The following is a 16,494-nucleotide window of genomic DNA, read 5'->3' on the forward strand; positions in this document are numbered from 1 at the left end:
TCCCCCTCCCTTCCCCTCCCTCGTCTTCTCTTCCTTCATCTCCTTCTCTTCTTCTTTAGCAGTAGAACCATTTCCCTAAATCTTAGGAGGAAAACAGCTATATAAACCTGCCTGTCTATCTATCTGTCTGTCTGTCTGTCTGTCTGTCTATCTGTCTGTCTATCTATCCAGCTATACAAACAGATAAGATGGACATGATGGGGCTTCTCTGGTGGTGCAGTGGTTGGGAGCCCGCCTGCTGGTGCAGGGGACACGGGTTCGGGCCCTGGTCTGGGAGGATCCCACGTGCTGCGGAGCGGCTGGGCCCGTGCACCACAACTACTGAGCCTGCGCTCTAGAATCCGCGAGCCACAACTACTGAGCCTGAGCTCTGGAGCCCACGAGCCACAGCTGCTGAGCCGGCGTGCCTACAGCCCATACTCTGCGGTGGGAGGGGCCAGCACGATGAGAGGCTCGCGAGCAGCAAGGAAAAGTAGTCCCTGCTTGCCACAACTAGAGAGGGCCCACGCACAGCAATTAAGACCCAACAGCAGCCAAAAATAAATAAATTAATTTATTAAAAAAAAAAAGATGGACATGCTGATCTCTGCTTGCCCTGCCCACCCCCACTCCAGTGATCCCCTTAAGACACTGAGCTGCGTCACTCCTCTGCTCAAATGCCCCGATAATTCTCCATTTCACTCAAAGTAAAAAAAGAAAGAAAAAAAAAGTCCTAATGATGCACCGCCTGTCCCTGTTGTTACAGTTCTCACCTCATCCCCTTGCTCTCGTCACCCACACCGGCCTCCCTCTGCTCCTCAGACACACCTGGCCCACTCCTGACTCAGGGCCTTTGCACTGACTGGCCCTTCTGCCCTGAATGCTGTTCCCTCCGCCACATGGCCCGCTCCGTTGCCACCCGTGGCTCTTTGCCCAAACGTCACTACTCAAACAGGCTTCTCTGGCATTTCTTTTAAAAATGGCAACCTCCCTTCTCCCTCCCAGAGCGTTCTCCATCCAGCTTATCCTGCTCTGATCTATTTCTTTGTTCCATAACACTTAACACCTTCTAGCACACCCTATAATTGGCCTGTTTGTTCTATTTCTTGATGATTATCAGTCTTTCCTCTCACCCCAAAATAAACCCCATGGAAGCAGGATTTTTGTCCATCTTGTTCATTGATGGTTCCCAAGCACTTGGAACAGTGTTGGGGATAGAGTAAGTGCCCAGTAAATACTTGCTGACTGAATGACTGTGTAAATGAATGGATGTCTTGGATACTTTAAATATTTTATGTGTGGCGTTAAATGCCACTGATGGGAAACTCTGGCCCTTGAGTCCGGAGGAGCACACTTAGTTTGAGAACCATGGCGCTCAGAGCCCTCCATGGCTCTTTCCTGATTCAAGCCTGTGGTTTTCTGAGCATCTGTGGGAACACAGGCTGACAGAGACACAGGATGGTGAAAATAGTGCTGTGCTGGGCTGGTGAGTGAGGGGGTGGATTTCTTTTCCTAAAGTTGCTATTCAGTGTTGCAATGTTTGTGTCCTAAACACAGTTTTGGAGAAAACAATTTGCTTTTAAAAGACTCCCCTCTCATAGCACAGGGAACTGCACTCAGTATTTTGTAATAAACTATAAGGGAAAATAATCCGAAAAGGAATATTTATATATATATTTGTATATGTATATAGAAATGAGTCTCTGTGCTGTACACCTGAAACTAACACGATATTGTAAATCAACTATACGTCCATTAAAAAAAAAACTTAGGGAAATTGATTTAAAAAAAAAAAGGAAAAAAAACGAAACAAAAAACTCCCCTCTCCCTCCACAAAATCCTATTGCGGGAGTGCTTTGAAAATGCCCTGGTGCGGTGTCTCCAGGGAAGTTGGTGGCCAGCAGAGGGCAGCAAAGCCCCACAGGCAGCCCCGCAGAGGCTCAGTCCTGGTTGCCGGAGCTGGAAAGGCTAGGGAGCCGCCTGCCTGCGGATCAGAGCTGGCGCTTCGGTGCAGACGATGGAAACAGTCCGCTGACACCTCGGTATCCACCCTTGTTTGGTCCTGGAGTGGCTGAGCTGCTGAACACAACTCTTCTCCATTAGCAGTAAAACTAGAACCACCACCACCATCACCATCAAAACAGTAGCAACGGTTTACTGTGCATCACCATGTGCCAGGCTATGTGCTAATAATCTTTGAAATAGGAACTATTTTCCATTTTACAGATGAGGCAAGAGGCTTAGTGAGATTGTGACAGACAGAACAGCATGGTGGTGATGAGTGTGAGTTTTGGAGTCAGAATGCCTCTGCTTTGACCCCTGGGCCTTGATTTTGTCATCTGTCAAAAGGGAAATTATGAAAGTGCCTACTGCCTAAGATTGTTGAAAAAGTCAAGTTAAAACACAAAACACACTTGAAACTCTTCTCAGTTCAATCTATAAGTATTATTCTTGCCTATTATTACTTTTGGTCACACAGCTATTTTAAGTAGAGAGCCTGGGATTTGAACCGGGGTCTGTGAGTCCACAGGTTTGAACCTTATGCCATCTTTGGGGGAGAATCAATGTCTTAGCAATATTGAATCTTCCAATTCATGAACATAGTATGTATCTCCATTTATTTAGGTCCTCTTTGATTTCTTTCATTATTGTTTTATAGTTTTTAGCATACAGATCCTTTTTAAAGGCTGATACTTAGGTATTTCACTTTTTGGGTGCTATTGTAAATGTTAAAAATACTTTAAAATGTTTTAATTTCCAACCGTTCTTTGCTTTTATAGAAATGCAATTAGTTTTTGTATATTGAGCTCACGTCCCATAATCTTACTAAACTCACTTATTAGTTCTAGTAGGTTTTAGAAAAAAGATTCCTTGGGGTTTTCTCAATAGAAAATTATGTCTTCTGAAAATAGAAAGAGTTTTATTTCTTCCTTTCCAAACCATATGACTTTTATTTCTTCTTCTTGCCTTAGTTCACTGGCTAGGCCAGCTTGTGTAATACTGTCTAAGGGTGGTGTGAACAGATACCATTATCTTTTCCCAGTCTTACAGCAGAAATCATTCAGCCTTTCACCATTAAGTATGTTGTTAGCTGTAGGATGTTGCTTTGTTATTTATTTATTTATTTATTAGATGCCATTTAGGTCAAGGAAGTTCTCATCTATTCCTAGTTTGCTGAGAGTTTTTATCATGCCTGGAGGTTGAATTTTGTCAAACCCTTTAGTGTATCTATTAAGATAATCATATGATTTTTCCTTTTCAGTCTGTTGATGTCATGAATTACATTAATAGGTTTTTGAAAGTTGAACCAGCCTTGCATTCTTAGGATAAACTCATTGTGATGATGTGTTATCTTTTATTTGTTGCTGTATTCAATTTACTAATATTTTGTTGAAGATTTTTATATTTAGGTTCATGACAGATACTGATTTGTAGTTTTTCTTTTCTTATTATTTCTTTGCTTGGTTTTGGTATCAGGGTAATGCTGGTCTCATAAAAGGAGTTGGGAAGTTTTTCTTCCTCTTATGTTTTCTGGAAGAATCTGGGTTGAATTTTTCCTTAAATATTTGGTAGAATGCACCAGGGAAGGCATTTGGGCCTGAAGTTTTCTTTTTTGGAAGATTTTAAACTACATGTTCAATTCTTTTAGTAGAAATACAGCTATTCAGGTAGGACTGGCTACACAGATTGTGGGGCTTAATGTAAAATAAAAATGCAGGGCCCCTTGTTAAAAATTATTAAGGAATTCAAGATGATGACAAGAGTCATTAAACCATGTGTGGGGACTTTCTATGGTGTGAGGTCCTCTGTGGTTGCACAAGACACACGTTAAGAGTTCTGGTCACAGTTCCGATGTGTTTGTGTGCGTGTGTGTGTGTGCATGGGGTTTCTTGTACCAATAAGCAGCTGGTGTCCCACAGTTCAACTCAATTCTGACACTATCTACCTGGAGATAGCATCAGATTCCACAGGTCAAGGGTTCAGTCCTACAAGACTGCCCACCCCCAACCCTGCTTTAGTTGCCAGTTGCAAACCCAGGCTGTCACCTGGACTTTTGACCAACCGGCTATAGATTGAAAGTTTCAAAGACTTCTCCTTGGATTTGATTAATTTGCTAGAGTGGCTCACAGAACTCAGGGAAACATTTTACTTACTAGATTACCAGTTTATTATAAAAAGATATAACTCAGGAACAGCCAGATGGAAGAGATGTATGGGGGAAGGGTGCAGAGCATCCACGTTCTCTCCACGTGTGCCACTCCTCCACATGTTCACCAACACAGAAAGTCTCTGAATCCCCCAGTCCTTATGGGGTTTTTATGGAGGCTTCATTACATAGTCAGGATTGATTGATTGATTCAACCTCCAACCCTGCTTCCCTCCCTGGAGGTTGGGGAGGGTGGACTGAAAGTTCCAACCCACTAAACACATGGTTGGGTCTCTTGGCCCCTGCAATGATCCCAGAGGAACTGGGGGCAGGGTGGGACTTGGGGAACAAGTGAAGGATTTCGCCCTGGTAGGGAGGAGGCTGGAGGGCAATGCGTGGAGAGAAGTGGGCTGCTTGGCATTTGTTTTCAGAGCTTTTGCTATATGTCTCGTCTCCCTTGCTGAGTTGTGAGCCCCTCCAGGGAGGGGCCTGAGCGCTCTTTCCTCAGTACCTCCTCTGTCCCAGGACACCAGCCTCTGCCCTTGGCAAGTCCCCAGGGGGGTGGGCTAGTGGAGTCTAGGAGGCAAGCTCCCCCATCCCCAGTGTGATTGGGAAGGAAAGGCCAGAGTCCTAGTGATGCTAGCTTGGCAAGTTTATTGAAATCCCAGCAACACAAAGAGCAGTACAGACAGGCACCCGCCCCAGCCCAGGCCTCCCTGGAGCGTGCAGACATAAACCCCCCTGCAGTGAACAGAGTTGGGCCTCCCTCACACCACCAGCAGGGGCGTGGAGTGTTGCAGGGTCCATCTCTCTACCAGCACCCACCCACCTCTTGGACTCACATGCCAGGGTTACACCAGCACCCCAGGAAGAGAAGCAGCTAGGATCTATGCCACTCGGAGAAGAACCATCTCTGGGGACTCAGGGATCCCTTGGCCCACCAAAAACGGTGGATCCTTCTGGGTCAGGAAGAGAAGGAAAGGACCTTCTCCTGCCAGGGAAAGGAAGGGGAGGGAAGCAGAGGACGGTGGCTGAGGACACCTGCTGTGTGGACAGCCAGCTCTCCATTCTCTAAGTTAATCCAAAGCTAGGACCAACATGCTGATTTTTGTAATTGCATTGAATCTGCATTTCTTGAGGTCTTTGGGCTGGGTGGTGAGGAGTGACCCAAAGGAAGGAAACTGGGAGTCAGGGAGAGGCCAGTCCGCTGGGGCTGTGGATGGAGCATCTAGGTGGTGAAAAAAATCCCCCCAGAGGACACAGGCCAGGCAGAGCAGCAGCCCTTGGCTTCTTGGCAGGATGGGTACCTAGAGCGCCCTCGGCCCAGAGTCCGGGCACTTTGGGGACAGAAGCAGAAGCCGTGGAGATGGTTCTTCCTGGTCGGTGGCTGGCCGGCGCTCGGTTCGAGGTGGTGGTGGACACGAAGTGGACGCTGGAGCCGTGGCTGCTGAAGCCGCCTTCAGTGGGCAGCGGGCAGGGGACGCTGGGGGCTCAGGTCTCGCCCACAAGCACGGAGCTCCCCTCCCCGGAAGCCCGCCCTCAGCGGGTCCCCACCGCCCACGACCTGGGCCCCGCCCACATTCGAGCTCCAGAAGCCGCTGGACCGGTTGCTGCTGCGGCCCGAGATGGTGACCCCGCCGCGGGAGAGGCTGCAGGTGGTGACCAGAGGCTCGGGCCCGCACACCAGGCCGCCCCGGGAACTGCTCACTGCTGTGGGAGGATGAAACCCTCAGTGAGGCTGCCTCATCCTCCACCTCCCACTGGGGGTGGGGGGAGGGACGGGCGGTGGCAGCAGGGGAAGTGGCCTGGGTCCGAGTAGTTCCTACTGTCTACATAGTCAGTACCCACTTTTCCCTTCTCTTGTCTGGGTGTCTCAAAGGCTGTGACTCCACTGAAGTCAAACATTCGGACTAAAATGGAAGAATTCAGCCAGTTCCCCAGGTGTTGGCCTATAGCCATAAGTCCACCACCATTTATAACGGCCAAAGTCAGGTTGGGTTGAGTGAGGCGGGTAGTGATCTGGGTTACCCAGCAGCTGTGCCAGTAGCTTCTATGAAGCCACAGGGCTTCTCTCCTCCAATGACATCATGCTCCTTGGCGGTCCCCACATTGCCCATCAAAAAGGTAGTCCTGGGCTCCCCTGGTGGCGCAGTGGTTGAGAGTCCGCCTGCCGATGCAGGGGACACGGGTTCGTGCCCCGGTCCGGGAGGATCCCGCATGCCGCGGAGCGGCTGGGCCCGTGAGCCGTGGCCACTGGGCCTGCGCGTCCGGAGCCTGTGCTCCGCAGCGGGAGAGGTCACAGCAGTGAGAGGCCCGCGTACCGCAAAAAAAAAAAAAAAAAAAAAAAAGGTAGTCCTTCGTTCCTCCTGACCCACTGATGGCTCTGCTCTCTAGCCCTCTGGTCTTCACTGGGCACACCTCCATGACCCAGGACGCTAATCTGATTAAACCTTGCTTAGACCAGCCCCCAGGGTGGACGGCCTCCCTATCTTCCTTCTCCTCTCACCAGAATCCTTCCTGCCATCTGTGACCCACCCGGTTTAGCATACACAGCTGTGTATATTTGCGCTTTTGGATCAGAAATCTGGGTTTGAATTCTGGCCGTGCCACTGACTACCTTTGTGATTTCTGGCAAGTCCTGTATTTTCTCTGATCGAGTAAAAGGGGGTTGTGCGTGCCTATTCCTCCCCCCGGGGTTTTGAGGATTAGGTTGACGGTGGATAGGACCCATCTCAAGAAGATTATAATTCTGGAGAGGAGGGGCTGGGTCTCACCTTCTTTGTGTCCCCACCCTGCAGAGCCCAGCACAGGTCCTGAGCGCTTTGTTTGGTGGCTGTAGCCGCAGCAGCAGCAAGGGGACTTGCGTTTAGCCTTGCCATCCCCTGCCATCAGGAGGGGAGGGAACTCCCTGGCATAGACCTTTCCATTCCTCCTCTGGTCTTTGCCCTCGAAGGACAAGACCACCCAAAGCAAAAAGGCTGACTGTCTTCTGGAACCCTCTCCCACCTACCAGGCCCTGCAAACCTTTGTGATTGCTTAGCTCCAGGGAGGAAGACTCTGGTGGTGTCTCAGACCTCAGCTAAAGGGATGCTCTCAGTTTAGGGGCCAGATGGTCCCTGCTCCCCTGGATGTCATGGCCAGTCTGGCCATGAGCTCCTGACCCCAATGTGGGCTTGAGTTTAAAGGACATTTGAAGGGCCCCAGGAGAGAAATGTGTGAAGAGGAAAAGACTGAAGGTTCTTACATATGTCTACTGGTCCAACACCTTCATAGATCCTGGAGAGAGAAAGAAACAAGTTCACAAGGTGTCATTCCCTGAAAACCTAGGTGCTATCAGAGGGCTCAGTGGACCAGTGGTTCTCACCCTTGGCTGCACAAGCATCAGGGAGCTTTGAAAAATGACACGTTCCTAATCCCTGCCCCAAAACTATTGAATCAAAATATTTGAGGGAATGTCTTCTTCTTTTCTTTCTTTCTTATTTTAAAACAAGCTAACCAATCAAGCAGAACTCCCTGTGATTCTGGTGCAGCCCGTCTACAGGCTTGCACTGAGAGGCACAGATCTAGAGCCATCTTCTAAACCCCTGCCAAGGGCAAACCCGCCTAAGGTTTGCAGAAAACATAGTTACCCCTAGAGAGTGCCCATTTCAGCAATTCTTCACGTAGTTCCCTCCCCCACTTAGTCTTTCTAGAAGCCGGAAGTCTGACCCCACTCCCACCTGCTGCACTGAGAGCACTTAGTGGCTCTCCTCGCCTTCCAGCAGGCGCTTATAGGTGGCGACCTCGATGTCCAGGGCCAGCTTGACATTCATCACCTCCTGGTACTCCTTCAGCTGCCGTGCCATGTCCTGCTTGGCCTGCTGCAGGGCAGCCTCCAGCTCCGCCAGCTTGCACTTGGCGTCGCTGAGGGCTGCCTCGCCCCACTGCTCTGCCTCGGCCACAGCGGCCTCCAGCTTGCAGTGCTGGGGGAGGGCAGTTTGCAGGTGGGCTTTGGCAGGGACTAGCGGATCCTCAGGTCAGACTAGAAACTCTGCCCCCTGTGAGTGAGCACATGGCATGGTGCTAAGCCAGGGATGGAGCCTGTGGAGGATGCTTTCCCAGGGGTTGTCATCCTGTAGTTTGACGTCACCAGGGAGCAGAACATTGCTTATCTTCCATTTCTGTCCTCACTGATTTTGCACTTACTGATTTCTGCTGCTCTAAGACCAATGGGGTCCAGAGAGTAAAGTCATTCTTTCTGCCTCACCTTCCCCTCTAAGTCAGCCCCAGGTCTTTCCTTCTACATGGGAGACTCTTTCCTTGGTTCCACATTTCCCTCCCCCAGGAAGTCTTCCTGGACTAATTCTTTTATTCCTATGTTTCTGGGTCCTGGTGGCCTCCCCCACATCTTCAGACTTGGGCTCCCCAAAGCTTGGGGCCCTGCCTGTCCTCCCTGTGGGGCTTTTTCTCCTTTCTTTCGCCCACCTGAGCCTTGGCGTGCTCGATCTCTGCCTTCAGCCTCTGGATCAGGCGGGTCAGCTCATTGATCTCATCCCGAGTGTTACGCAGGTTGTCACAGTGTTGGCCAGCTGTCACCCGCATCTCCTCATACTGGGCCTCGATATCGGCGATGACCCCATCAAAGTTCAGGTCCCGGCTGTTGTCTATCTTCACGATGACTGATGTCTCAGAGGTGTGTGACTGCAGCAACTGGATTTCCTGCGTTGTAGGATCAGCGAGACAGATGGGCTCAGAGTCCCGTCAGTGACCAGGGCTCTGCCACAGGGTCCCCAGGATGCGGGGTCGGGGGAGAGAGCATTGCTTGTTTGTTCAGAGCAAAGCAATGGGGCAGATCATCCAAACCAAAAGCAAAGAAAAAGAGGTGGCCCAGAACCGTTTCAGTTTGACTTTAAACCCTTGTTATATACTAGGAGACATTCCTTTAACATCTTAACTTCTTAGGTGACTATTAAAACCATGGGGGCCTAAGGACTTGGCGGAGAGGAGTGAGACCATGCTAAAGCTTAAACTTTCTTTGGCTTATCCACACAGTGGCTGTGCCAGTCTGGATCATTGAGAGCTGACAATATTTTAGAACATGGTGGTCTAGGAATCCCTATATCCCAAGTCCTTAATAGAACCAGGCGTGGGGCTGGGGGAGGCCTGGGAACTGGCCTGCAAGGTGAGGGCCCCAGAGGGAGCTTTCTTCAGCCTTTCCACTCAGAGCCAGCCATTTAGCTCTGATTGGGACCATTTCAGACCAAAGAGAAGCAAAAGATCGCTAGTTCATTTGACTAATTAGGTAACACAATTTTTCTTACATCTCCTAGAAAATCAGTTTTCCAGGGTCTTCTCATCAGTAGATAGGAAGTGACATTCCTAGACCCCAGTCTTGAGATTGGTCAACAAGAAGTTGGCTCATGGATCCAAGGAGTTGATTCATAGACCTGAGTGAGGCTGCTAAGAAGCCTGCTCCCCTTACCTTCTCCACTTGTACATACATCAACATATAGAGGATATAGATTTGATGGGAGGAAAGATGTATGATACCAAAGGTTAGAAAATACACTAGTCCAGTGAATCCCCCAGGGAGTCCAGACCACACATTGAGCTCCTTGGATAGCTCAGAGGGGATGACCCCTTACCGCCATGTATAGGGTTTTCAGGAAGTTGATATCCTGAGTTAAGGTATCCACGTTGGCCTCTAGATCAGACTTATTTGAGAAAGCTGTATCCACATCCTGTATCAAAGAGAGAAGGATAAAATGCTCATTACTTGCACACTGTTTAACCTCCCCACCTTGGCAGGCTCTGGAGGTGGGTGGGAAGACCAGGCCAGTTCCCACAGGGCCAGGCCAAGTGGGACAGATGGGAAAGTCATTGGGTGGAAATACAGCTTAGTGACTCTTGTTCTTCTCCCTTATATAGCATGAAACCCCCAGGGATGCTGGACATTTTCTGATGCTTATTTAGAGGCAAGAAGAGTCTGGATAATCCAAGACTCTTCAAATGTCATCCCTTCAGACCTCTGCTCTCATGAAGACCCAATCCTAAGTCACTGGAGGCCAAATCAGAGCTTCGAAGGGAAGCGGTTGTGACCTTAGGGGGTCCACTGTGTGCGAGTATTCACAGGGCTGCCCGGGCAGTGTCCTGGAGTTGCGAGAACATTTGCCTGTCTGGAGGAGAAGTTTGCCTGGGCCTGTTGCTCTCCCTACCTTCTTCAGAGCCACAAACCCATTCTCAGCGTTGGCCACGAGTCCCACCTCCTCTTCATACGTGGATGATAAGGATGAAGAGGGTGAGTCCTCACTCTGAACTGAGAGCCGATTACTCCCAGCTCCCCAGTTACCACCTCTTGTGACCTCTCTGCTCCGTCCAGGAGCCTGGCTCCCCGTTGCCATCTGCATGTTTTCATCCCCTCTGTCCCATCTTTAAGACCTTTTATGAGTCCACAGCCCTTGGTTTCTCCAAATCCCTTTTACTTTCTCAAACTGGATGTGGGGTCTGAAAATCTGGACCTTTGCTGGGCTCTTCTGCTGGAAAAGCCTGAGGGTCACTGCACTTAGAGGAAGTAGGACCTTATTTGTGGCCGGACTTAGGCACTGTTCTCAAAACCAGAGAGTTTCTTTTTCTGGGGTCAACTCACCCATGCTCACAGGCAGGATTAGGGACAACCATGCCCAATTCCAAGTCTCCTTTCTCCTCAGGACCCATGGAGGGCCTCCTCCTCCCATACATATCACATCCCCACCCCTGTCTTCAGGCTGGGAATTGAAACCAGCATTCAACCCTGATCCTTCCGGCAGCTCTCATCCAAGCTTGGCTGCTGCTTTGGGGACCAGCCCGTGCCCATCCTAGGTCAGTACAGTCCAGCAGCCGCTCACTTCTTCTTGAAACCCTCAGGGACATCCTGCATGTTGTTCCTCTCAGCCTCCAGTCGGGCCCGTTCGCTGTTCACTACGTCCAGCTGTCTCTGCAGGCTGGTGATGTAGTTCTCGAAGAGGGGCTCCGGGTTGCTCCTGGCATATTTCTGCTCTTGGAGGAAGTTCCACTTGGTCTCTAGGAGCTTATTCTGCTGTTCCAGGAACCGCACCTAAATCCACAGGGGCAAAGACATGGCAATTGAAGTGCTTGATATAGTTACCTGTATGTCAACGTTGCTCAGATGGCCAGAGGTGACTTAAACCTGTGGTGACATCGTTCCCCCGCCCCTGTTGAATTTAGCTCCTCCTCTAACTCAGTAGAATCTGGCAGAGCAGGTCTGCAACCCCTCCTCGTGCTCAACCAGGCTTATCTACAAACAGAAGCTTTGGAACCAAAGCTCTTCAACCAGTTCCCTTTCAACCCTCTGAGAAAGGTGAGGGCTGGTTCACTGGAAAGTTGGAGATCGATTCTACCTGAGCTGGGGTTTGCCTATATCTGAAAACTGATTTCAGCCATCCCTAGCAGGGAATGAGGAGCAGAGTAAAGTACATTGGGCTGGGATGTGGTGTTAGGAGGTGGGAATTCTCAGGTCATAATTCATACCCATCACCTCAGAAATTCCATCAGCTGAGACTTATAGAGCTGGAGGGGAACATAGAGGCCATTTGCTCCAACCCCTCATTTCGGAGTGAAATGAAGCTCACAGAGGTGAGTTTCCAATCTCAGACACAATAGAGCATCCCCACTTCATGGAGACACGGTCTGGGGTTTGGGGCTGTGTCAGTTCCACCTCCCTGTTCCTCTCATCAGCCTGAAGACCAGTGACCACCAGTGGTCATTCCCTACTGTTTCCCTCAATCTAGGCGACTCAGCTGAATCTGGATATCCCAGGTGGGGGAGGGGTATGAATTCTTTGCTTTGTACAAAAATTACTCAACTCCATTCTCCATTTCTTTAAGCCTGAATAGGTGTGGCCACTCAGCCTCAGAAACCATGGAAACTTCAAAGAGAGCATGAGGATCTCAAAGGATAAAACCTCTTAAACCTGTACCAGCCAACATCTGGTGGAGGTGTTAGTGTTTCTAGCCTGTTTGGGAGATATTTCTAAGTGACTAGGTGGTAGGTCTTAGTTTGTTCAGATGCCTTCAGATTTGGCTGGATGTTCCTCCTTCCCCCAGAAGACACCACCACTGTCTTAATCTATCCCTCTATGCAGCGCTTCCTCGGGCTCGTCCTGGCTCCGCAGCAGAGTGACCCAGAAATCATACCGCCATGTCTTTGGCTGGTGCCTGAAGGATCTGGGGTCAAGGTCGATGCCCTAGGTCTGGACCAGTTCTTCTTAAGGGAAAGAACATCTCAGTGCATTTAGCTCGCATCATCCCAGACCCAGAGGTTGAGCTGTCACAAGTACCTTGTCGATGAAGGAGGCAATTTGTTGTTGAGGGTCTCAATTTGCTCCTTCTCATCCTTCTTCACCCTCTGGGCATTAGGGTCAATCTCCAGGCTGAGGTGGGTCAGCAGGCTCTGGTTAACAGTCACTGCTGTGATGGACGGGGCTGCTGGCACTCCAGCTCCTCCAACTTGGTAGCCAAAGCCAGGGCCGCCAAAGCCATAGCCGAGGCCACTGCCAGCTCCAAACCCCAGACCAGCGCCGCTCCCATCACCAAAGCCAAAGGCCATCCCACTGCCAGAACCAAGGCCAATTCCGTAGCGGATGGGCCGAGGGCACACAGCTACTATCCGGGGTGAGCACGATTCAAACGTGATGACACTCCGACTGCCAAAGCTGCTAAGACCCTGGAAGCGGGGCCCACTCCTGCAGGAGACAGAGCTGGCCCGGAAGTGGTTCAGGTTCTGGGGGGGCATTGCTGAGCAAGAGCTGAAGCTGCCCACATGGCGACCAGAGCTGACTGTGTCAGAGCGGCAAGATGTGATGGTGTCCTGGGTGAGAGGCAAGCAGCGACTGCAGAGCAGGGGGAGCTGGAGCTGGGAGGCCCTCTGAGGCCAGTGGATCCCTCTAAGCACTTTTATGTGTGTGGGGATCTGAGGATTGGCCCCATAAAAATGGAAAAAGCCATTTGGAAGCATTTATGAGCTTGGGTAGTTAGCAGAAAATCTTCCAGCCTGTAACTTCCTTCACAATGAGTTAATCTCAGACACACCTATTTTCCTCAGAATCAGGGCCATAACATCAAACCTATAAACATTAAAAACATATAAACACGTAAACATTATGGTCCTACTTCTTCCACAAGTCCACCACTATTGCCATTATGGGGACCTTAATTTGCTTTGGTCATAAATCCAATAGACTTTCCACAGTAAGTGTGGCTAACCACCAGAAAGTTAGGATGGTAACTGCTCCAGCAAGAAGCTGCAAGGGATGCAGCTATACAGATAACACCCTCAATAGATGGGGGTGTGCAGAAGACAGGCAGGGTTTTCATAGCTCTAAGTAAGAAATGATATGGTAAGAATACAGTTTGTTGCATTCCTGTAGGAGGATTAAACAGTCCAAAAATATTTTGCAGTGTTTTATCTAACCTCTATGATCTGATTTGACTGTTTACATAAAAATTGAATTGTCACTAAAGCTCATTTCGGGTAGTGTAGATACATGTCTGATTTAAGACACTCAAAGGAGATCCATTCATTCATACATTCATTTATTCATTTGACAATTACCAGTTACTCTCTCTCAGGTAATGTGCTTGGTGCCGAGGGTACAGAGATAAAAAGATGGTCTCTATCCTCCTGGTGTTGGGGGGAGATTAATCTTGAGGACTTCTACCAACCAATACTTTTGTGGCATAGTTTGAGGCCAAAATTATGTATGATTTGGCCATGTATCTGTGTGGAAAGTTAACCACATAATTTTGAGCCCCCAAAATACACATTAGGGCTGATCTATAGTCCTGCCTATGCAGGTTCCTTGCATTATTGATGAATCTTTGGTTAGGAGGGAGAGACACCAAGCAATAAGCATCCGGGTAGGAAATGAAAAGTTCTAAGTCACTGGATATCATTATCATTGTTAATCAATATCGCAGGTATTTCAGGACCCAGAGACAGATGTTTGCCTTTTCTATTCTAGAGAGTGAAATGATTTGTCCTACTCGTCTGTGCCTGGGGGAACTTGTGCTTGACTAGATGCTCACTTGGGATTCTACTTGGAAGGGGATATGTGCTTTTCTCTGGAGCTATCCATCTCAGGTCTTCACTATTTTCTTCCATCCCAATCTCTATATCTTTGATTTCTTTTTCTTGTCTTACTGCATTAGCTAGGACCTCCAGTTTGATGTTGAAAAGCAGTGGTGAGAGGGGGCATCTTTGCCTTTTTCCTGATTTTTGGTGGGAAATCTTCACGTTTCTTACCATTAAGTACAATGTTAGCTGTAGTTTTTTTGTAGATATATATATTTTTTGTCAAGTTGAGGAAGTTTTCCTCTGTTCCTAGTTTACTACTGTTTTATACAGACCCAGCTATCAGGTGTATGTCTAATGGGAGAAGCAGAAAAATAATAATAACACAATACTTCTTGTGAAGGTTGCATGTGACCTCCAGGTTGCTAAAATCACTGGTCCATTCCCAGCTCTCATTTAACTTAGCAGGATTTGACATAGTTGATCATTCCCTTTTCCTTAAAACAATTTCTTCTTTTGGTTTCCAGACACCACATTCTCCTGATTTTCTATACATATCACTGACTGCTTCTTTTCAGTTTTCTCAACCAGTTTATCCTCATATCCCTGACCTCTACACACCACAGCATCATTGGGCTCAGCCCTTGTACCTGTTCATGTCTTTATCTATACTTGTTCCCTTCATGACAGCGTACAGCCTCATGACTTAAATACCATCTTTCCACTGATGACTGCCAAGGTGTATCTCTATCCCAGGCATCCCTTCTGTGCCCCACATGTATATATATATATATATATATATTTATGGTACGGGGGCCTCTCACTGTTGTGGCCTCTCCCTTTGCGGAGCACAGACTCCAGACGTGCAGGCCCAGCAGCCATGGCTCAGGGGCCCAGCCGCTCCGCGGCATGCGGGATCCTCCCGGACCGGGGCACGAACCCGCGTCCCCTGCATCGGCAGGCGGACTCTCAACCACTGCGCCACCAGGGAAGCCCCCACATCTCTACTTGGATATCGATTAGTATCTCAACCTTCATCTATCCAAAGCTGTTCTCCCGATTGATTGTTCCTATGAAATATGTTCCACTTGCCAGGCTCACTATCCCTGTAGTGGCTCAGGCCAAAAATCTGGGAGTCATCCTTTATTCCTCAGCTCTTTCCATATCGCACATTCAATCCGTTGGCAAGTTCTACCTGCAAAATATACCTGGACTCCTACTACTTCTCATCACCCCACTGCTACCATATTGGTCCAAGCCCATCACTCCTCACAGGGTCTATTGAAGTCTCCTTCCAGCTAGTCACCCTGCTTCCTCCTTTGCCCCTTCTGACTTTCCTCAACACCATAGTCAGAATGGTCCTTTAAAAACATGTCAGATCATGCCATTTCTAAGCTCATATGCCTCTGGTGGTTTCCCATCCCACTCAGAGTAAATGCCACACAGGACTCTACATAGTCTGCTCTCCTCTTTCACTGACCTCACTTCCCTCTATCCGTCCTACTGCTCATCCTGCTCCAGCCACCCTGGCCTCCTGTGTGTCCATCAGACAGGCAGGAAAACTCCTAATCAGAGGCCTTCCCATTTGCTGTTGTTGTTGTTTGTTTTTTTTTACTGCTGGGAACTCTTTTCCTGCAAATGGCTACATGGCCGGGTCCCTCAACTCTTCCAGTTCTTTGCTCATGGGTCACCCCCTCTTTAAAGCCCCCTCCCCTGTGTACTCTCTATTCCCCCTCCCCGCTTCCTCTTCTCCTTAGCAGTGCTTACAGTCTGAGGTCCTTTCCTGCATGGATTTGCTGTTTATCACCTGTCTTCCCAGGCTGGAATATAAGCTCCAGGAGGCAGGCACTGTTGTGTGTTTTTTTCCTCCTCTGTGTCTCCTGCTTAGGATAGCAGGGACATGTGGGAGGCATGCTATATGGTTTTGTTGAATGAATGAAGACACCGCAAAGATTAACAGCAGGAGGAAAAAGGGAGAAAGGACAGGGGGTGAAAGAAGAGGAATTTGGGCATTTGGCTTTGTAAGTATTTCAGGAAGAGGAGACTCTAGTCTCCAAAATGGAGAGGAATGACCCTGAGGAGGATGGTGCAGAAATCCAAGAGCTCAGAGAGGGTCAACCCAGTTTGCCCTCCAGCTCCAGCCTCTTGGGGTGTGAGCCTGGCCGCTTGGAGGAAAGGGCATCCCCCTCCACTGAGGCCAGGCAAGGGGATCCAGGTGACTGGGAAGGGGATGGGGGACGCCTGTGGAGGAGAAAAGGGGAGGGGAGCAGGAGGGATGGCATAGAGGACACCACTGAGTGTGCCAGGCCGGGAACAGAAGA

The 16,494-nt window shown here is 49.2% G+C and overlaps 1 protein-coding gene across 1 annotated transcript in view; it reads right to left on the reverse strand.

Annotated features, from left to right (window-relative positions):
• Positions 1–5,585: 5,585 nt before the first annotated feature.
• Positions 5,586–16,494, reverse strand: part of LOC114886160 (keratin, type II cytoskeletal 75-like) — a 32,744-nt gene continuing 21,835 nt past the window's right edge. The window contains 2 exon segments of the mRNA XM_029206711.1: positions 5,586–5,836; positions 7,371–7,402. Coding sequence (XP_029062544.1) covers positions 5,586–5,836; positions 7,371–7,402 — 283 coding nt within the window.

This window comes from Monodon monoceros, unplaced genomic scaffold (assembly GCF_005190385.1).
Source record: "Monodon monoceros isolate NGI ecotype Baffin Bay Population unplaced genomic scaffold, NGI_Narwhal_1 Super_Scaffold_6, whole genome shotgun sequence".
Classification (NCBI taxonomy): Eukaryota; Metazoa; Chordata; class Mammalia; order Artiodactyla; family Monodontidae; genus Monodon; species Monodon monoceros.